At 40.2% G+C, this 23,831-nt stretch overlaps 2 protein-coding genes across 8 annotated transcripts in view; both read left to right on the top strand.

The window, feature by feature from the left end:
* STAM (signal transducing adaptor molecule) overlaps positions 1 to 5,778 on the top strand; it is a 40,178-nt gene extending 34,400 nt beyond the window's left edge. For all 4 annotated transcript variants that reach the window (XM_068934644.1, XM_009673699.2, XM_009673700.2 and 1 more), the window contains exon 14: positions 587 to 5,778. In XM_068934644.1, coding sequence (XP_068790745.1) covers positions 587 to 833 — 247 coding nt within the window. In that variant the 3' untranslated portion in view covers positions 834 to 5,778. The remainder of the gene's footprint in view (positions 1 to 586) is intronic.
* A 15,956-nt stretch (positions 5,779 to 21,734) lies between these two features.
* The window catches only part of LOC104143282 (macrophage mannose receptor 1), a 60,194-nt gene continuing 58,097 nt past the window's right edge, over positions 21,735 to 23,831 (top strand). Inside the window, exon 1 of one of the 4 annotated variants that reach the window (XM_068934641.1) lies at positions 21,735 to 21,929. In XM_068934641.1, coding sequence (XP_068790742.1) covers positions 21,869 to 21,929 — 61 coding nt within the window. In that variant the 5' untranslated portion in view covers positions 21,735 to 21,868. The remainder of the gene's footprint in view (positions 21,930 to 23,831) is intronic. The other 3 variants (XM_068934637.1, XM_068934640.1, XM_068934638.1) reach the window with 3 other exon arrangements.

Genomic DNA, 23,831 nt, shown 5'->3' with positions numbered 1-23,831 from the left:
TGCAAGAGGCTTTCTGTTTTGGGGCTACGCAGTGATTGGACTGAGCTTATTATGGGAAAAGTTTTGAATTGGCCTTAAGAAGAGAATAAGTTTTTTCACTGTATAAAATAGTTTTACTTCATAACTCAAGATGGATGTCTTTCCCAACTTTATTTAAGTATTTGTCGCCCTGTCCCCCCAGAAGTAACTTATTTGGGGTGGTAGGACACATATCGGTAAAGTAAGTGGCTGCATACTTCGCCTAATTTGTTTTATCACTTAAAATAGGTTTGTAATTTTTTTTTCATGAGCAGAACAGAAGATAAATGGGGTTTCATGTTGCACATTGAAATTACCCGAAGTATAGATATATGGTCTAGTTTAAAATCTATGGAAGTTTGTTAGATGGAGGAGTATGCTTGAGTTTTATTTGGAAAATTCATTGGCTACACTTTTAAATATGCAAGGTGTCCAGACCTAGGAGATAACTTTTTGTATGCATATATATAGAGCAACTGAAGAAGCTGTAAAATGTATGTTAATGTTGCTGTTTTGTTAGTTAACTGTTTGTTAATTTAATCTTAAATTTTTTTTTACTCTTTCCCAGTGCAATGGTTGGCTCTGTTACTGGAAATACATATTCTAACCAGGCTTCAGTGTATAGCCCACCACCTGCTACTGTTGATGTTGCTGCTTATCAGAATGCTGGAACTAATATGCCCCAGGTGCCAAACTATAACTTAGCATCTACACCTCTGCCACAGGCCACAGGCAGTCAACAAGCACCTCCACAGCAACCACAGCCACCACCACAGCAACCACAACATAGTTACTCCCAGAAGGCTCTACTATAGGATCCAGGACTTCTGATTCCTAATCTTCTTTAACCTCTGCTAAACGCAGTTGACAATGTTATGAGTTTCTTTCTTTAATCTCTTAAACCTTGTTTATCCTCAGCTTAATAAGAATCTATCTTGGTGAACAAGTTCAATTTGCACTGACTTTTTAGGATTTTTTTTTTTTAATTTTGCAGAGGAACGGATATATTTAGGACATTTAATTCCTTTTAAAATGCCTAAAAATTGGTACAAGATTATTTATGTCTGGTAAAATTGGCTAGTCTGTGAAAACTCAACACTTGCAAACTGTTGTGGCATATATGTTATGTACATATAGTGTTTGATTGCGATAGTGGCCATTTCGTATAGCTATGGTGATCATATGAATATATTTAACACAATGTTTAAAAAAAAAAAAAATTACACTATTTTATTTTAATCAAGAACTGACAACCGTGTTTCATAGTTTTATCTAGTTTTATGACAGATGTGATGTCTTTTTGCAATGCAGCTGAGGTTGTAATTCTTTATATCATGGTTACACTTACAAGCTAAGGTCTGTATGTAAATTTCCAAACTTACCTGAGTCTAGGTTTCATTACTTTTGAACTGAACACAAGTGTATCATGACTATTAGATAGCTTTATCTACCAAAGTAAATGAGTTAACTTTTTAAAGTGGTCTGGGAAGATAACAGCAAATTATGATTCTGCTTCAGATATTACTAATAATTTAAAACTATTATTCAGAGGCTGCTAAACATATCATGGGACCATAAAACAGATCAGGATCTTGCATTTTATTATCAAAAGCATATAATTTATTTTTTCCATGCTGACTTTTTGTAATGAGAATCGGAACTGTATTTTAAGTGTGTTGGTAGAGATTACACCAAAGACAGAAATTGAGTTGGAAGAGAAACAATGGAGACTTAAACTGGAACACACAGCATGAATAACACTACTTTATTCAAGTCTTCTGATTTAGTACATGGAGAATTATGGACAAGTTAAATTGTTTTGCTGAACAAACCTTCAGGGCTTTGTTTTATCTCTTGTGGCCTTGTTTAGCAATTTGTTCTGTTTACTGTTCTTACACAAAACACTTCTGCCTTAAACATCTGTTAATTTTTTCAATTTCCAATTCTTGCAGCATTTGAGTTTATTAGTCCTGTAGTATAAATAGTTTTATGAGGCCTCTTATTTTGATCCGCTTGAAGATTAGTTGGAATTCTCTCCTGCAGCAACATGTGTTAGCCTTTCTTAAGCCCGTGTTTCTCAGTAACTTAGCCAGGTTGCTCTTTAAGGCATGTTATTTCCTTTTTAAGACTCAGGTGCTGCAAAAGGAATACAGTAATGGAAGGCAACGTTTTACGTATGCCAGATCAGACTTCCTTGTACAAAGACTACTATTACTTTCCATTTGTATTCAATCTGTTAATGCATTCTGGTGTCCTCTTACCTTTTCTGGTGACTCTTATTCCAGCAATACTAGATGGCTTCAACATCAAATCTGTGCTTTCAGTTGTCTTAGTGTATATGTCAAAAAATGTTTGTTTTTATGCACTGTATTTTAATGTGATGCTTCTGGAATTAAATGTTGCAATTGGTGTACATTATACTATCAGCTAATCTCAGTTATCCCGTACCCTCCTAGCATCTATTCATAGTTACCTAGCATGTCTTTGTTTCGCTAGTTAAGTAGATGCTGGTATTTTATCTCTGAATGCTTTCAAACAACTACATTGCTTAACCTCTAACCAGAATAGTTACAAAACATGCCCATAGTTGATCTGTTCCACTTGATGATGATAAAGTCAGAACAGCTGGCCATTTTGAGACTTGTATTTTCATATGTTGTTTTGCTTTTTTTTTCCCCTCCCCTGCTCTGTAATTCTTAAGTACCATCAAAAACTGTCAGTGCCTGGTATCATCACAAGACTGTGGAATTTGAGAGGTAAAGTTCTTTTTTTTGTTTTTTGGTTTTTTTTTGTTTTAAATCCAGGTCATTGTGTCATAGATTGCTTATTAATACATTGAAGAGATGATTTTATTTAGAAAGAGAATGTAGTAAGGTTTATATAGCATTCCCCATATGTTTTGGGTATCTTATTCCAAACGCAGAAAAATAATGTGACTGGAAGTATATAATTTCCACACAAAGATGAAAATAATTGTTCTTACTTCCATGGCTCTTAGGCTCCAAGGAGGAGCTTGAAGCATCAAAACAGCCCATTCAATTGACTTTGTTTGAGTATTCATATTCTTAGTTTTTCCACATATGTTGCCTGATGTTTCCCACTAAAGGCCTATGACATTGCCATGTAGAAATGGCTCAGCAAAATTTTTATGAATTTATCTTTATTTTTTAAATTTTTCAAGCGTTCAACGTGGTTGTCCTGGTTTATCCTTTGAACTCTGAAAGCATATGTATTTCTTGAGGCTTTTCTGTCTTCCGTATTATTTTTCTTGGACACATCCATTTTTTAAGAAAATTTAAATCACCTTTGATTTATTGTGCTCATCATGACCAAAATCCTTTCTTTAAATGCAATGCCACTCTAAACTTTTACTATATTGAATTTAGAGGGGGAAAAAGATGAACACTTCTTATTTTCCTTCATGCCATTTATTAGCGCCACTGCTCAAAGTTACTAACTGTAACAAATCTGTGAATGTGTTAGCTGACATAATCTGTTTTCCGTGTCAAATTATGCAGTAGATCATTAGTGCTTAAGTTTTTTTTTATTACACAGCAGAGAAGATTCTTTCATTTTCTCACTCGGTTGTGTTCCCTTACTCTAGATACGCTTCAGTGATGCCTTCTTCTACCTTGCTAGATACTGTTGTTGCACAAATTCCTTCACTCATCCTTTCTTCCCCTCTCTAATAAATTATTTAGCAGTTACAATTCAGTTTCCTCTCTGCTTGCTGGTTTAGTATTGTCTACCTGAAGATGCCCTTGCTGGTGCTGTGTTCTATTCTGAGATTCCTCAGTCACGCGTTGTTTTGACCAAGTTCACAAGTTCTGTCTTACTGTTACAATATGGAACACTGACCGGGGGCGTGGGGGGTACATCTCTGGCTACTGCATGGAAAGTTTTATAGCGAAGAACCTAAGCGTCAAGAAGTCAGTCTATTCAAAAGTTAAGGATCCCCAGAAATGTCAGCTTGTTTTCCATGTTCCTATAGAAGGCTTAATTTATGAATTCCTTATTTCTTTACACGTAGATTGTCAATGAAATGATAAAATGTTTTCATAATTTTCTGTAATGCTGTAACCCTTTCATTAAGGAATATAAAAATGTTAATTAACTTCAGAAAGGGTGTTGTAATGGTTTGGGTTTCATGCACTGGAGCAAACTCTGGAACGTGCCTTCTGTTCATTTCACTTCTATAAATGAAGTTTGTTTATCAGTGTGCATCATCTCAGTTTATGTAGGCATAGCATAAGCTTTGCTATTCAGAGGAAAAACACGGAAGTGTAGAGTGTTTAAAATTTGATTTCCTACACTGTTATTGTGGGAATATGCTCCAGAGTGTAGAGTTGCAATAAGGGTTGCAACGTTATTACCCACCTCTATGTAGTAACTGATACCCACGGAGATGTGTATTTAATGTCACCAGCCAGAGTACACAGACAGTAGTAATACAGCAGTAACAAAGAAGATCAGACATGATGCTGGGGTTGAGCAAAATCTAAGAACTACTGCATGCTTCTCAACAGGAGTGGAACAGCGTATTTCCCTCATGGTATAGTTACTATTCATAAATTTTATTAGAGGAGGGAACACACACTAAAACGGAGTTGAGACACCAAACTTTAGAAAATTATGCCAGATTGCAAATGCTTAGGTGTAACTTAGGAGATAAATCTGCTTTTAACAGCATGTACATATTTTGCTGATCAATTCCAGGCTGCTATAATAGTTCTCTGATTTCATCTAGGTGGCAGGAACATCAGTTTTACACTGGAGAACTGCTTAATACCTCATTCTCTCTGTGTCTCTCTCTCTTGTGCTCTCACTCGCTCTCTTTTTTTTTTTTTTTTTTTTTTTTTTAGTATTTTCTCTAATGCTTACCTGTATTTTTCACTCATATTTCAGTGATTTCTATATGCTCTTTGCTTATAAAGGCCTTATTCCTCTCTGCTGAATTTCACAGAAAGAATGAGAAAGAACTTCTGTAATTACAGCAGCTACAATGGCACTTGGAATTATGTGACTGCAGTGTCACAGTTCCCTTTGGGGAAAATGCATGTGTCTGTTGTGAAGAACATGGGAACATAATTTCTCCTCTTAAAAATCAGTAGAAGATTTTGAGGTAAAGTGAAAATTACATTGCTAACAGCAGGCAGAATTATTTTTACTCTGTTAATCAATCTTGGTAAAGCTGACCAACTTTACACTACAGATGCTCCTTTTTCTGCTGCAACAAAGAATATTAACTTTTATGTGTATGCTGTACACAGTGTATACTACCATAGTTAAACATGGGAAGGCCTTGAAATTTGAACTTTTTCTTCAATATATAAAAACGCTGTGTAACTCTTTGAAGCCTTGTTTCTTAAGCTAAATATTTGTGTTTAAAAACATTCCACTTGCTGCAATATAAAACTGAGGATCTAAAACTTACTTTTCTTGCTGCTACCTTAGCAAAAAGTTGGTAGGAGTTTTTGTTTTTCTCTCCTGCATGTGCTTCTGGAAATCCACATAACTTTTGTCCTTGTCATTAAAAAACAAACAAAAAAACCTGCTGCCGTCTGTTTGGTTTTAATAAAGTGTGCAGTAGGAAAATGCATTTTAGTTTGTTTTGATGTTCCCTTTGATGTTGGCATATGTATATATTTAGATATACTGCACTATTGTACAAGAGTTGTTTTAGTAAATAACACTATTTGTAAAAACTGTTAATTGTTTTTGGTATGAATGCAAAATATTAAAGTTGGAGTATTTAGTTCATTATGTTGCAAAGTCAATTTATAAATTTCACAGAAGACTAATCAGAAAAGGACTTCCTTTTCCAGGACTTGGATCTCAGGTTTTTCATCTATGATGAACAACTTTCAGTTCAAATAAGATGTTGTACCTTTTATTTCAGGTATGCTGGATACTGTATTGTTTTGTAAAGAATACAGCATAAATGTTTTACAGTGGTGTTAAAGAACAAATGAAGATAACTTATCTGTACAGTCTGTAATGTATGTATCTGCTTATTGAGTCATAAGCAGATATTACTGGCAGCTTGGCAATTAGTTTACGGGTTTTTTTATTTTTTTTGGTTTGAAAAATCACTTTAAGAGTACAAAGTGATTGTAATAACCTCTTTTTCCCTAACATACAATGTGATACAAATGTCATTTGTTTCTTATTTTGCTGCTGGGTCATTGTAGGGGACAGATCTGCTTCATCTTGCTGTAGGAGTGATGAGATATGATTTCAGGTGACTCTGGGCATTGATACATTATCTAATGCCACTTTGAGAAGATCTAATTCCAGTCATTAAAATATTTAGGGAGCCAGCCTTCACACCTCTAGTAATAATATAGAAAAATGCTTAGGAACAAATTTGCTAAAGGAGGATCAACCTCAGTTTATTTTGATTCCATTTCTGATTAAAGTAACCCAAAGTAGCGTAAGACTTATTTGTTTGGACTATGTGAAATGAGTGAGAGGTCACTAAAGCCTAGTCTGCACTACTCTTAAGATACGGTCATATCTGAAACTTGATAATCTTGACATATAGTGTGTTCTTAAAACAATGTTAAGCTTGGTTCACTGGTTAAGCCAATCCAACTATTGGAGATTACCAGGACTTGCAGGAGGAGCAGATGATAACACCTTTGTGCTTAGGATCTCTCCTTGAAACAGTGTAAGCTAAATATCTCAAAACGGCTGATGATATGGTCTATGGATCTAGTTCAGTATGATAATTCCTATGTTTCAAGAGAATATGGATCCAGCTGGCAGAATTAAAACTACAGATTGTCTAGAAATGAGACATGGAAGGTCCTGATTTGGAACAGGAGGGGGGACTGATACAGAGTTTGCTTTGTTGACCCTATGCTTTGGATGGAAAGCATGTTTCTGTTAGGAAGCCTATGATGAAAGTACAGTTTGAGAGTTTGTTCCATGGGTCCTGCATCTGGGGAGGAATAACCCCATGCAGCAGTACAGGCTGGAGGTTGAAAGCAGCTCTACAGAGAAGGACCTGGGTGTCCTGGTGGGCAACAAGTTAAGCATGAGCCAGCAGTGTGCCCTTGTAGCTGAGAAGGCCAAGGGTATCCTGGGCTGCATTAGGCAGAGTGTTGCCAGCAAGTCGAGGGAGGTGATCGTCCCCCTCTACTCAGCCCTGGGGAGGCCACATCTGGAGTACTGTGTCCAGTTCTGGGCTCCCCAGTACAAGAGAGACATGGAGCTCCTGGGGAGAGTCCAGCGGAGGGCTACGAAGACGATAAAACGCCTGCAGCGTGTCTCCCAAGAAGAAAGGCTAAGAGAGCTGGGCCTGTTCAGCCTGGAGAAGAGAAGACTGAGAGGGGATCTCCTCAATGTGTCCAAATGTCTGAAGGGAGGGTGTTGAGAGGATGGGATCTGACTCTTCTCCGTGGTGCCCAGTGACAGGATGAGAGGCAACGGGCGCAAACGGAAGCACAGGAAGTTCCATCTGAACCTGAGGAAAAACTTCTCCACTGTGAGGGTGACTGAGGCCTGGAAGAGGTTGCCCGGAGAGGTAGTGGAGTCTCCTTCCCTGGAGATATTCAAAACCTGCCTGGATGTGATCCTGTGCAATGTGCTCTAGATGACCCTGCTTGAGGAGGGGTGTTGGACTAGATGATCTCCAGAGGTCCCTTCCAACCTCAGCCATTCTGTGATCTGTGTTTAAGGCTTAAAGTGAAATCTGCCAATGTGAATCTGTGCCATAGGTAGTCTCAGGCTCTGTTTAAGGGGAATGAAACAACCGTTTTAATTTGAACTTTCAGTGACCTGGTTCATTTCTCCTCATAGTAGTCTCTTCATGTTGTATTACCTTGATTAACTAACTGACAGCTAAAGCCAGAGACCTTTATGCAGTCTTACTACTATGGCTGTTTTTCAATATCCTAGCTATTGTTTTGCAGGATAAAGCTTTTTATCTTTGTCACAGTATCTGCAAAATTTAAATTATCTGACTATTTTTCAGATGCTGATTGTGGTCTATGTTTTAGTGAGAAAGAAGACATAAACCCTTGTGAGAGAACTTCACCTTGAGGAGAAACTTCCATAGGTTCAGGCTAATTTCCACTTCTTTAAATTCACATATACTTAGGGAGTATATATGTAAAGCATTCACATGTTGTAATCAATGAGATGGAAAATAAAAATTACATGGAAAAAGAAAAAAATGGCCAATAACTTTATATTTCTAGCTGTAGACTGAGAGCATCTTTCAGAGCACAGTCTTTTGAATTGATATGAAATCTAAAGAAATAACCACTAATTAGTGTAGCACCTTATATTTTTCTTTGACTTTTGTTAATCCTGGTAAGCATGAGTTTTTTGAGTGCTTATGTGTGTGTGATTCCTAAAATCAATACAGCTTAGCGTTTATGCCTGATGTTACTGAGATTGGTGATATCTACTCCCACAATAATTGCTACTTTGGACCCTCTGGATAGAGTTGCCGACTCCATCAAGAAATATGTTTCGTGGTTGGTAAAGCTTACTACCAATGTGACATTGTAACTAGTAGAAATTCCTAATTATTTGACTTGAGTCTCTACCAGTTTTTGACTATAGTAAGCATAGATATCAAGAAACAGAACATTTTGATGTATTCACACCTGGTCCACCTATTAATTTTATATAGTATATTCTGTAGCTCCCTTCTAAGCTTGATTTACAAATAAGCAGACAAATCTTCCCAGACTGCTACTGACACTGGAATCTGCTTCAAGCCAACTCGGATGGCTCAGCCCTTTTGACTGATAACCATCCCCAGGTGTTTGTGGATTAGCACAGATGATGCTCCTGGCATTAAAACATATACAGCTGATATGCTTTTGTTGTAGTGCTGTGGATAAAAACAAAAGGAAATTTCAGCTCTGAGTGTAATTTCAGCTGAGTGTAAGGTAGTCATGGTTCTGTGGAACAGTGGAAGAACAGTTTCAGTATCAACCACACCAATGACACCTGCTATCGAAACATTTAAATAGGTATTTTCCAGAGCAAGTGAAAGGGCTGTGTAAAAGACTATCTTATTGTTATGCCTGGGTCTTGTTCAGAAGGCTCTCTTTCCTCCTAGTGTTATAAGGAAAACAAACTGAAGAATTTCTTGTTTTAGCAGAATTCACAATCTTGCTTGTTGGCAAACTCTTTGCTGCTTCTGTGGACTCACAATTTATATTATCTGATCCTGTGGATAATGACTGTCAAGTAGGATTCAGCATTTGTAATTTTTAAAACTCCTCCTGGCCACTTGACTATAAAGTGCATCATTTCCATTTAGTAATTTATCTTAGTAAGGTTGTTCTCTGTCAAAACAGAGATGCCTTCTATTCTTGAGTGCTTCTTATCTTTCATATCATCAAGACTTCCTGTAAATCTTGGCTATTCCTTCCAAGGTCTCCCAGTCCTACTGAATACTTCAGAGAGCAGCTATTTGCCTTGTTTGCTCAAACTAGTGCTTCATTTCGATCATGCCAAGAACTAGATTCCCTTGGTTTTGTCTATCCAAAAGGCTCAAATTGGATTTGTTCCTTAGATTTCTTTATTCAGGACAGAGAGTAGGTAGCAAGCACTTAATTGCATGTTTGTAAACAGTGCGGAGCAGAATAGCTTTCAGTGGGCTCCTGTAATTCACCAGTAGGAATACAAAGAATCCAAGCCCCAGCTCTCCTTTATATATATCCAGTTGGTTCTGTCTGTTGTCTGTTTCCTAAAGGTTATGCCCTTACATCACGTGCTTTTTCATGCTTGATCCATATGGTAAACATGTCTGCAAATACCAACAATTAGCATACCTTGAGTTTAGTTCATGTTGTATGTATATATTTCTATTTTTGAATATTTCCTCTCTGCAGACTGTCCTTTTGCAATAATATAAGTGTCTTCTGTAGGCTTTAAGTTTGTTTTTTTGAGTGCAAACAGTGCCGCACTCGTACGAGGCTCGTACTTGTCTGTACAAAGTACTGTCTCTCCGGCTCACCGTTGGTTCAGTTACACAGCTACAATAATTGAGCTTCATATTTTTCAAGCCTCTGTAATGCTGCTTTAACCTACAATTTATTCTTCACACACAATTTACCATTAACTTTGGATCATCATTTTCTGATCTGTGACACTTTGTTCATCTATGATGAAGTTTCCCAAGGGAATGGGCCAGGTTTTCAACCCAGGAAATGAGTGTGTCTGTTCACAGGGGACCCGAGTTTAGTTCCAAGTGTTTTAATAGTACAAGGTGATAGCTGTGTCCTATTTGTTATATTTATCCATTACGGTATTCAGAGCAGCAACTACTCCAGTATGCATACCAAGTCAATCCATACCAATCCATACCAAGTCATACCAAGTTTTTACGAGTGATTAATCATACATTGCATGTTGCTTTTAAGAACCTGGTTATGCTTACACCATCCTAAAGATGATTTCAGCATGTCATGTGAACATGCAGTGAAGCAGTTTTTGCAGCCTTGTTTGTTACCTAGAAGGCAAGCGCTCTGTTAGTGACTTTGTACCTTCCTTGAATTCTAGGTTGTCACTAAGGATGTCGTATGATGTGAGCACGGGAAAAAAGTGTAGGAGAAATTTGATTGCTAATAGTGTAAGAATAAACTATTCCAACCCTGTGTTTATCAAAGTTTGTGTCTAGATTTTTGGCTGGTTGAAACTTTAGTTTATATTTTCCAAAGTGAAAGCATGCCCTTTAAGAGTATAGCTTGTTTCAGCAAATTCCCCCAAAAATATATCTAAAGCTGCCATAAAATATGACATAAAAAACAACTTCTGGCCTGTATGGATGTAGGTCCAGAATAGCATACATTTCTTTGAAAATAAAACATTTTCTTTATTATACAGTGACTTACAATGGGTACACAAGTTTTAAACCATTGCAAATAGGAATACTTACTTTTTAAGTATTATTGAACAGCTGCAGTTTTTACAGTGTAGTTAGATGAAGACTCTGAGCTTTTCCAAGAAAAAAACAAAGGGAAGTAAATCAGTGCTGCTGGGACTATTCTCTTTGACAAATCCTGCCCTCATCTTTGAAACTAAACTGCTAGAAAAATGTTCTATTATTAAACAGTTCTATAGATAAGAACCAAAATCTCATAATTAGCTTTTCATTTATCTCTCATATTTTACTCAGGAGGAGACTATTTAGTTATTTTAATTATACCATTTGGGTACAGCAAATAAAATTCATTTAAGTGTTTGAATATAAGTGCTTTCCTTGGAAGTCATTATGTTTTAACGTTTTGTGCACTGGTGGAGAAAATATTGTCAGAGATGTCAGTCTGCCTAATCAGCCTAATCAGCCTACTCTAGTGAGAAGTGGAATTTGTAGCAGGCCATGTAAGACCTTCCACTTACGTATAAAGCAGTATATTTCAATATTTTTGTCATGGCATCTGCTTTCTTAATCTGTTCCTTCCTTGTGTTTCTCTATTATTTTAGCTCACTTCAATGACTTTTTGATACGGTATTTAAATAAAGGCGACTCCTTATTTTATGAATGTAATTCTCTTTTAGCTGAAGTCAGCAATGGTGTCCAAAACCAGCACATTTGTACTGATGTTTGGGAGTACCCATCCTGATCTTCAAAATACTGTATTTAACAAATTTCTTTTTCATCAAAACTTTTTTTAGGCATTAAGTGGAAAAAATGAGTCCTTTCCCTCTTCCATTTGTATTGGATTGTTTTCAAATAAATCAGTAAATTTATTGCACACACAGATATGATGCTTTTGATCTTTTTCCCTTATTTCATGTCCAATCTCCTGCTCCTGTGTATGCTTATATTCTCCTTTCTTTTTTATCCCAACAAATCCCAACTTTCCTGGTCACACATCCCAGTAAGTCTTTCAGTTGGCAGCCACTTCTGTCAGGCACAGCTCTCAGGATTGGGGAACAATGGTTCACTATTGAAGATCCGCTATGAAATCCTCTTGTGGTCTGGCAGGAATCTTACTGCCGTCATTGCAGTCTGTGGTCCCTTGCTTTGGTCCTGACTAGTTTCTTTACTCACTTTTATTTTTAAAACACTTCAAAATCAGTAATGGGTACATTATAAACACCCCTCCTGCCCTATCCTCCATGTTCAAAGAGAATTGCCTTGTTTAAACAGCTTAGCATGTGCTGAATCTGAGTGTGTCTTGATACGACAATGCAAATATCTCCATTAGCTATTTGAATTTGTACATGGCAATGTCAACTACCAGCCTTAGCCTTTTGTTGCCCTCTAGTCTCTCCTATACAAGGCAGGTATTGACTGTATTCAGATTATAATCTTGGAACTCCTCCTTCCATTTTTCTGGAAGACATTCGAGTTAGAGATTTAAACAGATAAGTAGCAGTTCTGAGAGCAGAACTGCTTTCAGTTCATAGTTTTCTGATAAAAAGCAGGATAGGCCCCATGCTCCTGGCTAATAGGGTAACTTACTTAAGAGTAGTTGTAAACACAGGAGTCTTTTTCCGTAGATCGCTTCCAAAAAATCCAGACCCAAATACCCATGCTTGCAGGGACCTCCATATCCTGGGCTGCTGGCAAGCAGTGGAAAAATGCCAAAGGTGTTCTCTAAAAATCACGTATTTTGAGAAGTGCTCCAGACTGAATGCGGCACTGCGTGCTCGGCATACACAAGTACCAGCATGTCTTAGATGCTGGACAATGAATGTCTGCACAGTTAATTTTCTGTATGCCTACTACCAGTGTTATTGCTGCTGTTGCAATACAGCTCCATATACAGGCAGCAGCACCGGAAAGAAATAGTTTTGGCCTCTCACGTATGTAATTTCACTCTTTGAAGGTTCTACTGCCATATTAAGGCATATGATCTCCTGGTTCATCACCACCAGCTTGTTTTTTTATCAGCAGCCCGACTGCCTGTTCCACAGCAGTAAATCCCGTTGGCTTTAGAACTGTTCTTATCAACAGACTCCGTAAGAAACCTCTTTTTCATGATTCTCTCCTAAGCCCCAGTGTCCTATAGGACTGCGGTAGCATTGTCTGCACATTTGCAGAATATTTAAGCCTACCTTGTGTACTGAGTTTACCAGAATATCAAGCTCTTCGTTTTTCTACTTTCATCTGAGGGATGAAATTTAAAATTGTCCATTGAAAAAATGGGCTTTGCCACTGAGGTATGATAGCCTTAGGTTAATTTATTTTAAGAATAAAAATCAATTGTACATAAGATCAGTATCTCAGACCTAAAGAGTCTGGCATTCATTTGAGAAAGCTAGTAAGGGATGATATTTATCTTATTTGATAGGAGGATGATGCCTTCAGGTATTCAAAAAGATGTCAATTCCAGCATGCATTTTCCATGACTAGTAAGCTCTGTTTCACTGATTCTTTGGTATTTCACTGACTGTGACTCCTAATGCAAAACTGTAAAGGTTACTGTGCCATAAAATGAACCTTGACTGCATATTTAGCCTGTTGTAATAACCGAGAGATACTTTGCCTGAATTTCTCAGCTAAACCAGACTAGTTATCCATAGCTTCCCAGTGGAATTGGGGCTATTTAGTACTAATCGTGCATTAATATTTTTCTGCACATTTGACTTTCTGCTTTGCAGAGCAGAGCCATGGTGCCTCACTGGGCTACGCTGTGAACTACGAGAAGGATCAGCTGTCAAAGACACCTGCAGTAGAAACGATGGGTATAGTCATCAGTCCTCTCAAGCTGTGTTGTACTTTGCTTGGGATATTGCTTGGGATAGCAAGAGCAGGCAGCAGCTGTTGGTGAAATAGGTTTATTCTACTATGTTCTTACTACCTCACTGCCAGATTTGTCAAGCATTGGCTTTGCTGGAACGGGCCTATGCCATACGGGTAGGGTCTCATTCTCGAGAGTGGTGGAGAAAATGAAGGGAAAAATCAGGTTAGTGTCTGAGGTGGATGATTTAATCAATCAGGAGAGATGGAGGAGGAAGAAATCTTTGTACAAATAAAGGAATCTTTAGTAATAAAGCTTTGCCCCCAGAGGCACACATATGCTTTAGCGTGGAGGGGATTAATCCATGTAAACCTGCAATTGTCTGTAAACTAAGCAGTATTTTAAGGCTAACTGTGTGGAAAGTGAACTATTTCCTAGAGTTTTAGAGAAGATATAAAGTAAAGCCAGGGCTCTGAGCAAAATTAGAATTAAGACACATTCTGTAATGTTAAGAGACTTGCAAAAATCTCCCGTTTTGGATCCAGTAGTTAAATACCCAGGAGAATTATTAAAACAAACAAAAGTTAATGATATATTGGCAAATCTGTTTGGACAGTATCCTGACTTATTTGGCATGCGATATCCTGAGCACTTCAGTGTACTTTTTCAATAGCTTACATTTTCACTGACTAGTTTATAGGGTAAACTGGTTTTTATGATTTATGAAATACTTCAGTTTTCTTCTATCTTTACACCTATGTTTGCTGTTCTCCACTTTGCTCTCAGCTTTAAGAGGGTAAAGTAAGCATGGGGTGTATATATGGACCGTGGTTTACTATATCCTGCTTCACTGCCTGTGTGACCTTTGCTGATTTGGTTTCCTGTAAAAACTCTGATACGCTAGCTCACTTCTGGTCATAGATAACAGGCAGGAAAAGTTGCCAGCACTCCTAAAAAGAATAGTCCATACAAATCCTCCCTGCAGCACAGAGCTGAAGTGAGTATTTTTATTTTGAAGAAAAAGCAAACGGCATGTTTTGATACAGTAAAAGGAAGCTGTTCTTAAAAAAAAAAAGATATTCCAAGTTGTTCATGACTTCGAGCTCATTGCTCAACAGAATGCCAAGATAACATGATAATGGCAGTACAAAATGAAATGAAATAAGAGAGAATGACGTAGCTGTGTCATTGCCATTGCTTTCTTGATTGTGTGGCAAGCTGCAGTAACTGCTCTGCCTGAGTAGTTACACATTGTACTGGTGAAAATAACAAACGGTACAGTTGTTGCTGTTGTACATTCAGAAAAAGAACACGAGCATTTCTTGCACTGAACTGAATACTGCAGGTATTTAATTGCTGCATTTCTTAGTGGAGGTAATCCAGCTTGGGTTTACGTGCCGATAGCAAAGCCAACTACTGGGCAATGAAAAATTAGTATTTTATTTACAGACTCTTGTGTTGCTTGAAATGATAGGAAGTGCTTCAAAATCTTAAGAAGTTTCTTTTTAAAGTGTATAGGCTTGAACATCTCCTGATAGATGGCAAATTATAGAAAAGACATTGGTCTTGACAAAAAAAGTGTCCACAACGGAAAAAATGTTCTTACCATATCACTATAATGCTTTCTATTTGAATTCTTCTGATTAACTGCAATTTAATCAGTTTTGAGACTTCAAACTTTGGATCAATCTGACAGCTAGGTTTCACATTTTCAAGGTCATTTTAATGCCTAAATCCTGCTGAAATGAGGCACTAAAATAATCCAGCTGTGACTGTGGATGGCCCTTCTAGTGAAGGCACCAGGAAAGGCAAATAATCCCAAATCCTTCCTGGCTGTTCTCTAAGCAAAGGAGTTCACCCTTTACTGGACACTTTTCCTAGTAGGCTTTTTTTTTTTAATCTGTTTTACATAAGAAATGTTTTGTTCACCTATACTTACAAAATTTGAAATACAGCTTACCCATAAACACCCTGCATCTACACAAAAACAGGACATGAAGGCTCCCCTAGTACTGGGACCACGGCTATTTGTCCATGTAGGAGGTACAGAACCTATCTTGTAGGAGAGAAAAGGAAGGAGAGGAGAGCATGAGAGGCTATTCAGCCCTGCAGTGATGTTGGTGTCCAAACGTGCGAGGGCTGACCCACATTGCTAGGCTCCACTACTCATAGAAGATAGTGCTGTACTCTATGAGTTGTTTTGTGGGACAAGTCTTTTTTCAGTTGGTGCCCAGAGCGTGTGCTGTTGCCTGGTATTTTGTTTTTCAATGTGGTTTTTCAAAATGGTCATGGTCTTACAAATATTAATCAACATACACAGTTCACTACATCAGCACATCTGAAACTGGTGAATTAAGGCACAGAGTGAGTGCGTCTTGCACAAAGAACACCCAGAAAACCAGTAGCTTAGATTAAACACCAGGAGTTCTGGATTCTAGTCCTGTTTTCACATCATGAGAGTGCTGTTTTCCTGGTTTTAAAATCTTTTGGCATAGGTCCCAGGACTCTGGACTACTTCCCTTTCAAATTCTATAAAACCTACGTTCATAAATATTCTCAAGGAAATGCCTGTTGAGTCTGTTACACAGTGGTACAAGACATTTAACTGGAAAAAATGTATTAAATGTTGAGATTTTAGTTCTACTAATGAGACACTATTGGACAAGTGACAATGAGGTTGGCTGTTTTCCTTAAGTATACAACAGGTATAGTTTGGCTTTGAGGTAGTGTGATTTTTTCTGTCTCCTCCTAACGCTCCCCAACAGAAGAAAAAAGGGTGATTCAGACTCTACGCTGCTTAAAGCCAGGGCATTTCTGCTGAAAATGTTATCCAGAGAAGGGCTGAAGTGATGGATGCTCCTGGCCTGAATCCATGATTTCATTTCATACTGGTTCACTGAACAGTTTTCAGATGGCAGCTTCTTTGGGGCCGTGTAGTGCTGTTTAACGTGTTGCTACATTTCTGACTACCTTTGGGGCTGTGCCAAACTTCTCAAAATTCACGGCAAGCATGTTGAATTTCCCAGAAATGATGATTTATAGACTCAGACTCTCACTCCTCATACAGTATCAAAACTTTGTAAGAGGAGGAGAGCTGCCTTAACTTCTTTCTGTCTTCACTTCTCTCCCCTTGAAGACCTGGGGCAGGAGACATCAAGTGAAGGGGATAAGGAACTTACCTCCTGGAGTGGCACTGCCCTGAACTTCTGCTATGGATGAGCAAGAAGATGGAGGAAGAAGTAAGAATGCTCATGACTCCAACTCTGCCTCTCCAGCAGCCCTACTAGATCTAGTTTTGAGGCTGTGTCTCAGGCAGTTTTTGGCTCATAAATTTCACTATATTCAATACCCAATACACACATCATTGTATTTGCTCCTCTAATAAGTCGAGTGGTAGCACTGCTCTCTTTTTAAGGGTAGGGAAGTGAGGACAAGAGTAAAGTGAAACACGTTAGCCAAGTTAGGTGCTGAGACTGGATGGGTTTCCTCCCAAGGGAAACCACTCTGCTCCTGGGCGATGCTGCGCCTCTGGGACGTGCTGCCCAGGGTCTGAAACCATCCTGGTGGCATCTGATGCCTTCCACCCATGTGGCTGGGCCTAATGCGCCCTGCGGTGGCCAGCAAGGCTGTCTTGTGAGTCAATCCTGAAAATCGCTTTCCAAACAAAATTGTTTGAACAGGGTCTGAATTCATGAGCAGGTTCAGACCCATCGTAACTATATGTTTGGGCCACTAAACAGTGTCAGAGAAAAATATTGTTCTCAACCCGTCATTGTGAGGACAGACAAACCTAATGTATTTATAAGCAAAACATAGGGTAAATTGTAGTGTGGTACAGTGCCATCTTGTGGTTCTGGTACCAGCCTAAAAGGAAGTAAGTGAGAGGGATGCTAGTTCTGTCTTCTGGCACTTATAGATCTAGTTGAGACTTGGAAATTGTATCCTGTTCTGGAAGGAATGTTACCAAAAAAAAAGTCCTATTGTCAAAAACTAGAATGAAATTTAACAATATTTTGCCAATAAAATTACATGTTTTTTTACCTACCATACTGAAAATGCAATATCTAGTCAGTGACTGTGTTTAGTTTACATATATGACTTCAGAATTTTACTGAGTTCATTTTCTGATGAAAAAAAATTTTAAATTCTGCAGAAATGTTGAAAAATGTCTGGCTGGCACAAAGCTAAAGGAGTTCTTTAAATAAGACAGGAGATCTAGATGTCAAATCGTAGATATAACTGCAAATACTTGGTGCCTTTACTGAAATTAGGTAATTTTCTTCCAAAAATCTAATAGTCTGCCGGCAAATGAAGCCTGTACTGTAGGTGACATTTCATAAAATCGAGGCTAATGCTTCATAAACTTGAGGATAGCATATATTTAAACTGCTGTAACAATAATCGATTAATATTGATGGTGTCAAATATGTTTTGTTGGTCAGCATAGGCTACACTTACTTGTAGCTGTAAGGAACAAGAAATGCAAGAGTGTGGCGAAACCTCATTTTCTTCTTTTTCTCATAGTGTGGATCATGCATAAACCAAATCTGAAATGTTAGAAATCACAATGAAAGTGTAAACACATTCCCAATATCCATGTTAGGAATAGCCACATGTAGGAAGCAATTAAAATCTATGCAAGGAACAATGATACTCTTGCTTTGCAGCAAAGGCAGAATGCCAGAATTTATTTTTTTTTTAAATTATATAATAGACTGCATATAAAAGACTGCACTAGTTGATTGTTCTCCCTCCTAAAAAATTTATTCTATTTTGTTTTTAGATATTAAAAACAATTAATTCCTCAATATCATTCAAAGGAATCTCTGATTTGCATTAAAATGAAATGAAATCTGAACTTTGCCAATTCCTATTTTTTCACTGCTCAGTGTCCTGTTCATATAGATCTTTAATGTAGTACAGGTAGTACAGGTATTGTGACAGTGGTGATGTTGCATAGTATGTGTGATTTGTTCTTGAGTATATGCTTATCACATACTATAATGCAAATATTAGAAAGGTACAGAAAACTATTGAATGTCAGCTGAGAGATACAGATTCACATAAGAACCATCAAAAATCATCTTGGACACAAGCATCCAAGAATGGATAATAATCCAACTTTTTTGCTCACGTTGAAGCAAAATAGGCATATTGTTTCAGGTCTGGATATGATTTCATTTATACAGAACTTTCCATCTTCCTGTTGACTATTAAAAGTCAGGTGCCACTATGACTTCAGGTTTTCAGGGTATTTTTCCAGGAACTGTCACCAGTTGCTAGTACTGGATGTTCCAGATTTGGGGAGGGCCGACCTGTTTCGGAGCAATGTAGGCCTCTCTGTTCCAAACACAAATGACAGCTGGCTTTCTACCCATGGAGAGAGATAAAAACATATGTCTATCTGGGGCATGTTTTAAGCAGTAAGCTGCCATTAGTTATTTAGAGTATTGGACTTCTGATAACTATTTGCCTACAAATCACTATAGGCTAAGACTTTACCAAATCCTTTTGTCCCAAAAGAGAGAAAATCTCTCCCTCGGGCTGTAGGAGATTAGTGTGTATGATCCATGTAGTCACACCATGATTTACCAAAAGCAAGCTAGACTCAATTGTTGGGGAGTATGCTGCAGGTAAGACACAGAGGCTAAGTGAGTAAGATCATCCAGACCCGTGCTGCTCTGGGCAGGGCAAGCTTCTGTATGGATGCACACTCAAAATTGCTTTGCAGTAGCATGTGGGGGTGTGCAAGGGGCAATGAGAAAAAAGGCAGTGCCCAGATCAGGAAAGGGGCTAATCTAATCCAGGCACAGATCCTAAGAAAGGCTGGAAGAAGTCGGTCACTGTCTTAGAAGCAGCTCTTCCTAATGTATCATTTTGGTTGGAAGGGACCTCTGGAAGACATTTAGTATGACCCCCTTTTCAAAGCAGGGCTAACTTCAAAGTTCATCTGGTTGCTCAGCACCTTGTCCTCCTGAGTTTTGAAAATCTCCCAGAATGGCCTAATACAGTTTCTTCTGTCACTTCAGAGCATAGGTCATTCTTGGTAGAGCCACCGAATACCAAATAGGTATACTTACTGCCATTTTTCTGCCTGTTCGTGTGACACACATACAAACTTGCTATGTGTGGCCCACTTTGCTATTTGAGTCACTGGGTTTAATCTGAAGATTTTTGAGGGAGTCATATATACTTGCATCAACACTGAACCTTACATATTGTGTTCCTTCTCTGTTTTATCTGTAGCCAAACTTTCAGTGACAGTCTTACAAATAAATGGTTGCTGTTAGGACAGCAGCATTATTCTCCTTCTTAGGACTTGTTCTAAACCTCTAATTTAGAGAAGCTAGTACTTCCTGAGCTTCCAGTTGTTGCTAACTGCTAGTAAAATAAATATGTAAATAATTATTAAGGTGAGCTAGGACCATATTTTTCCTTCCACATCTAAAAACACTTTTCATATATGCTCTGAATGTCTGCCTGTTCTTAAGGTGGTAGCGTATGGGGGGGAATTCTTCATTTCTGAATTGCACTATGGGTATTTGAGCTAGCTATAACCTTCTAAGTGCACGCTCTGGATCTTTTATTTGTTCAGCATAGGCCACTGCAAGTAGTTAGTGAACAATAAATAACGGCCATCCACTCCAGAATGAGAATTTGTGTCACCCTTGGGATGAAGTTTCCCAGGTGAGAATTCATCGGCATAATGATAAAGGAGACTGCTGATTACAGCTGAAATACCTCCCATCCCACGTTTCTGGGCCAGACTGCTCCTGACCTTTATGTGGGTCTGCAGATGTCAGAGAAATTATGAAGTGCTTCCTCATCACTCCCCATGCACAGTCCGTAGAAGGGCCCAGCGCAGCTGAAGTGCCTGGCTGGAATCCTCACCTATTGCTATTAATGGGAGTTTTGTCACTGAGTTCAAATAAGCTTGAATTTCACCTACGTTGTTTCTTCTCTTATAATACTACTGTAAAAGCACTGCCTGACACCACCAGGTAGGAACAGTCACCAAAGTCAGAAGAATAAAAAGAAGAAAATTTGTTGAATTTGATTTATCAGAGCTCAGAAAACACTGCAGGTATATTTAAAGAATAGGTGCTTTGGTCCTCCTCTCTTCTTCCTCAGACATGCAAGATTCCCAGTGAATTTACTCAAACAGGCAAGAAATCAGGCTCAGACTTTCAGTATTAAATAATCTAACATGAGCCTTAGTGCACAAAAGCAAAATAATGACAGTAATCAGAACTTGTTTTAAAATGATGTTGTGAAAGCCAATATTTACAGATGTAAAACTAATTGCACATAGCAGATGATGAACAAAAATCAAATAAATTCATGCGCTGCACATTTTCATGAAAACATGCTATAATGCTTTGTGTCTTGAAAATTAGTGCCTAGCTAGAGCTTTGAAGCCTGTGTATCCTCTTTTGCTTTTCTTTTTCACCCCGTAAATGCCATGCTGCACCTTGCATAGTTCTGCTGAGCAAGGCTGTGATTTTTAACCACAATCTGCTTTTCTGCGGCACCCTAGTTGTCTTGTCCCACCAGGGAAACTGCAATTAAGGCATCCTTTTCACACACGGGGGAGGAGTGAAGGAGGAGGAGGAACAGTTGAAATCCTACTTTCCAAAAGCGGGTCTCTCTGAGGTCGGCAGCTTTCGTACTCATGAGAAACCTGGTCATTCACATACACAAGCTTGGATTTTATTTCTGATTTGCGCTCACCTCCAAGAGAAAGGAGGGAAATATCCTGCTCTTTCAGCACTAGTTTGACATCGCTGCTATTCTCTGTCCTCCCTGGAGGGCTCATTTTCTTGGAAAACCAGCAGCTGACCCACACGCCACACTGACAGTGCCGCAGAGGGAGTAAAAACCCTCCTCTCAGCTATCACCGCTTTATCACCTGCATGTGCACGGAAGGAGGCTCTTCCCTCCGCTGAGAAATCAGCTTAGGAAAGCAAAAGTTTGAGCAGCGAATTCCTGTTATTTCAAAACACCCCATGTGACAGGATATTTCCTTATCATTTGGAGCCCAGAGCCTTCCCCCGATCCACCAGCCCTCCACAAGTGCGGCGGACCTGCCCGGCGGCGAGCCCTCTCCTCACGGCGGCAGCCGAGCGCCGGCCCGCCACCCCTGGGAGGCGGCGGGGCCGGGGGGCGGGGGCGCGAAGGACCAAGCCTCGGCCATGACTCCCTCCTGGCTCCTGGTTTTCCTCGCACTTGTTCCCCCTGCTTGGCCGCTGCTGGGTAAGTGCTGGAAGCGGGCAGAGAGCGGGGTCTGGGCGGGTGGCCGCCGCCGCCCTGGCCCCTGGGCTGGCGCAGCTGCCCCGGGCCAAGCGGCCTCGCAGGTGGAGCAGAGCATCCAGCACTGGGAGAAGTTTGCGGCCATTTTAACCCCCTCGGTGCTGGCTGAGCAGAGAGCTTCGACGTGCTGGGGCGCCGCGGCACGGCAGGCGGGCGGCTGAGGGAGGGCTCGAGGGGAGGCGGCCGCCTCCCCTCGAGCCCTCCCTCAGCCGCCCGCCCGCCGTGGCTTCCCCCTCTCCGCTCCCCGCGGCGCCGCACGGAGGCACTCGGTGGGCTGAAGCCGCCCGGCGAAGCGCCGGTTGGGCGCCGAGACTCCCAGCTGCGACACGGGGCTGGCGCCCACCTCGCCTCGCCTCCGCTGGCCGCCCTTGCGCCCACGCCCTTCCCGCCTCGCGGCTGCCTCGCGCCGCAAGATGGAGGTGGCTCGCGCCGCAAGATGGAGGTGGCTCGCGCCTCGCCTCAGTTTCCCCCCCACCGCCGTGGCGCCCTGGGCGGCGACGGGGAGGCCCACCGCCTGCTCGCGCGTCCGCCCCATCACCTCCCGCCTCCCCTAGGCCAGGCGCTGGCTTCCCTCGGCTGCTTGCTCGCCGCCGAGTCCGCGGGAGGGCCGTACTGCGGCCGTGGCGGCTTCCCTCCTCGCTGGCCTCTGGGAGCGCCCTTCAGTGGGACCCGCTGACCCGGCCGAGGCCCCACTGTGCCCACAGCGGGCCCGCGCGGGGCCTCCGCTGCGGGCAGAGGCGGTTCATGGCTGCGGCTTGCCCTAGCAGATGGTTTTTGTGCCAGTGCGAGGGTACCGGTGTGTTTGCTAAAACCAGACTATGTCTATAAGGGTCAGCAGTGGTGTGAGTGGAAAGGCCACCAGTAAGGTAGTGGCAGAGGTTAGAGCTGCTTATCTTTGTAAAATCTGGAACTGGCAGCCTCTCCCTCCGAAAATTACCCGGGTTTCAAATATGCTGCTACTCTATAATGAAAGTTTTGCATCCACCTTTGCCATTTTAGATCCGCTGAAGCTTGGTAATACTGATCTTGTAGCTTTTCTTGCTTTGTGTAGTTAGCAGCAATCACTTTAATCTGTCTTGGTAAGCGAGCGTTCACACGGAGAAGATAGCTAGTCGTCCTACCTACTGGCCACCTTGTGTCTTCCCTCTCTTGTTCTGGCTTTCAGTGAGCTGTGTTGGTGCTCTCCCCCAGTGTTTAGCACTAGCAGTGCCTCACTGATTTAACACCTTACTTCTTGATTTACACTTGCATAATCAGTTATAATTCGCAAGTGCTGCAAAGCGTGAAGCTACCTTTGCATACTGGAACTGTTAAAATGTAATCTCTTGCGTGGAAAAGATGCCTGGCTGGTAGGATATTACAGTACACGGTGCAGTCCGTTGTATATTAGCTGTGGCCAAAGACAGGCAAATAGTGACACAATGTGATGGCTGAGGAAATATGAAAGCCTGTGAGAGAATTTTTGTTATAATCTGGCTGGGACAATGTAGGGAAAAGATGCTACGATCTGGCTGAAGTAGATTATAGTGCTGAGGTAAGTTGTTTCCTACTCCTGGTTGTTTCTTACACGTTTTAAAGAATTTCCTTCCAGAAGTTGTTTTTGAAACCTTCATTATTCTGATAGCAATTGACATAACTAAAAGTACTGAGACTGGGGGACTCAGGATCATGCTGCAAGTAGAGCTTTATTTGTGCAAGCTACGGCTTATCTGTAGTAAAGGGGGAAAGGAAATCCTGCAACCACAGTGTCAACCACAGTTGCTGCTGCATCCTGCTGCCTCCTATTCTGTCCTTCTGTTTTGGTGCCATCTAATTTTCAATGCCTACATCTAGTGGCAGTACTCT

Source organism: Struthio camelus, chromosome 2, assembly GCF_040807025.1.
Source record: "Struthio camelus isolate bStrCam1 chromosome 2, bStrCam1.hap1, whole genome shotgun sequence".
Lineage (NCBI taxonomy): Eukaryota > Metazoa > Chordata > Aves > Struthioniformes > Struthionidae > Struthio > Struthio camelus.
Note: the sequence above shows the minus strand (reverse complement) of the source record. Positions and strands in the feature narration are given on the sequence as shown.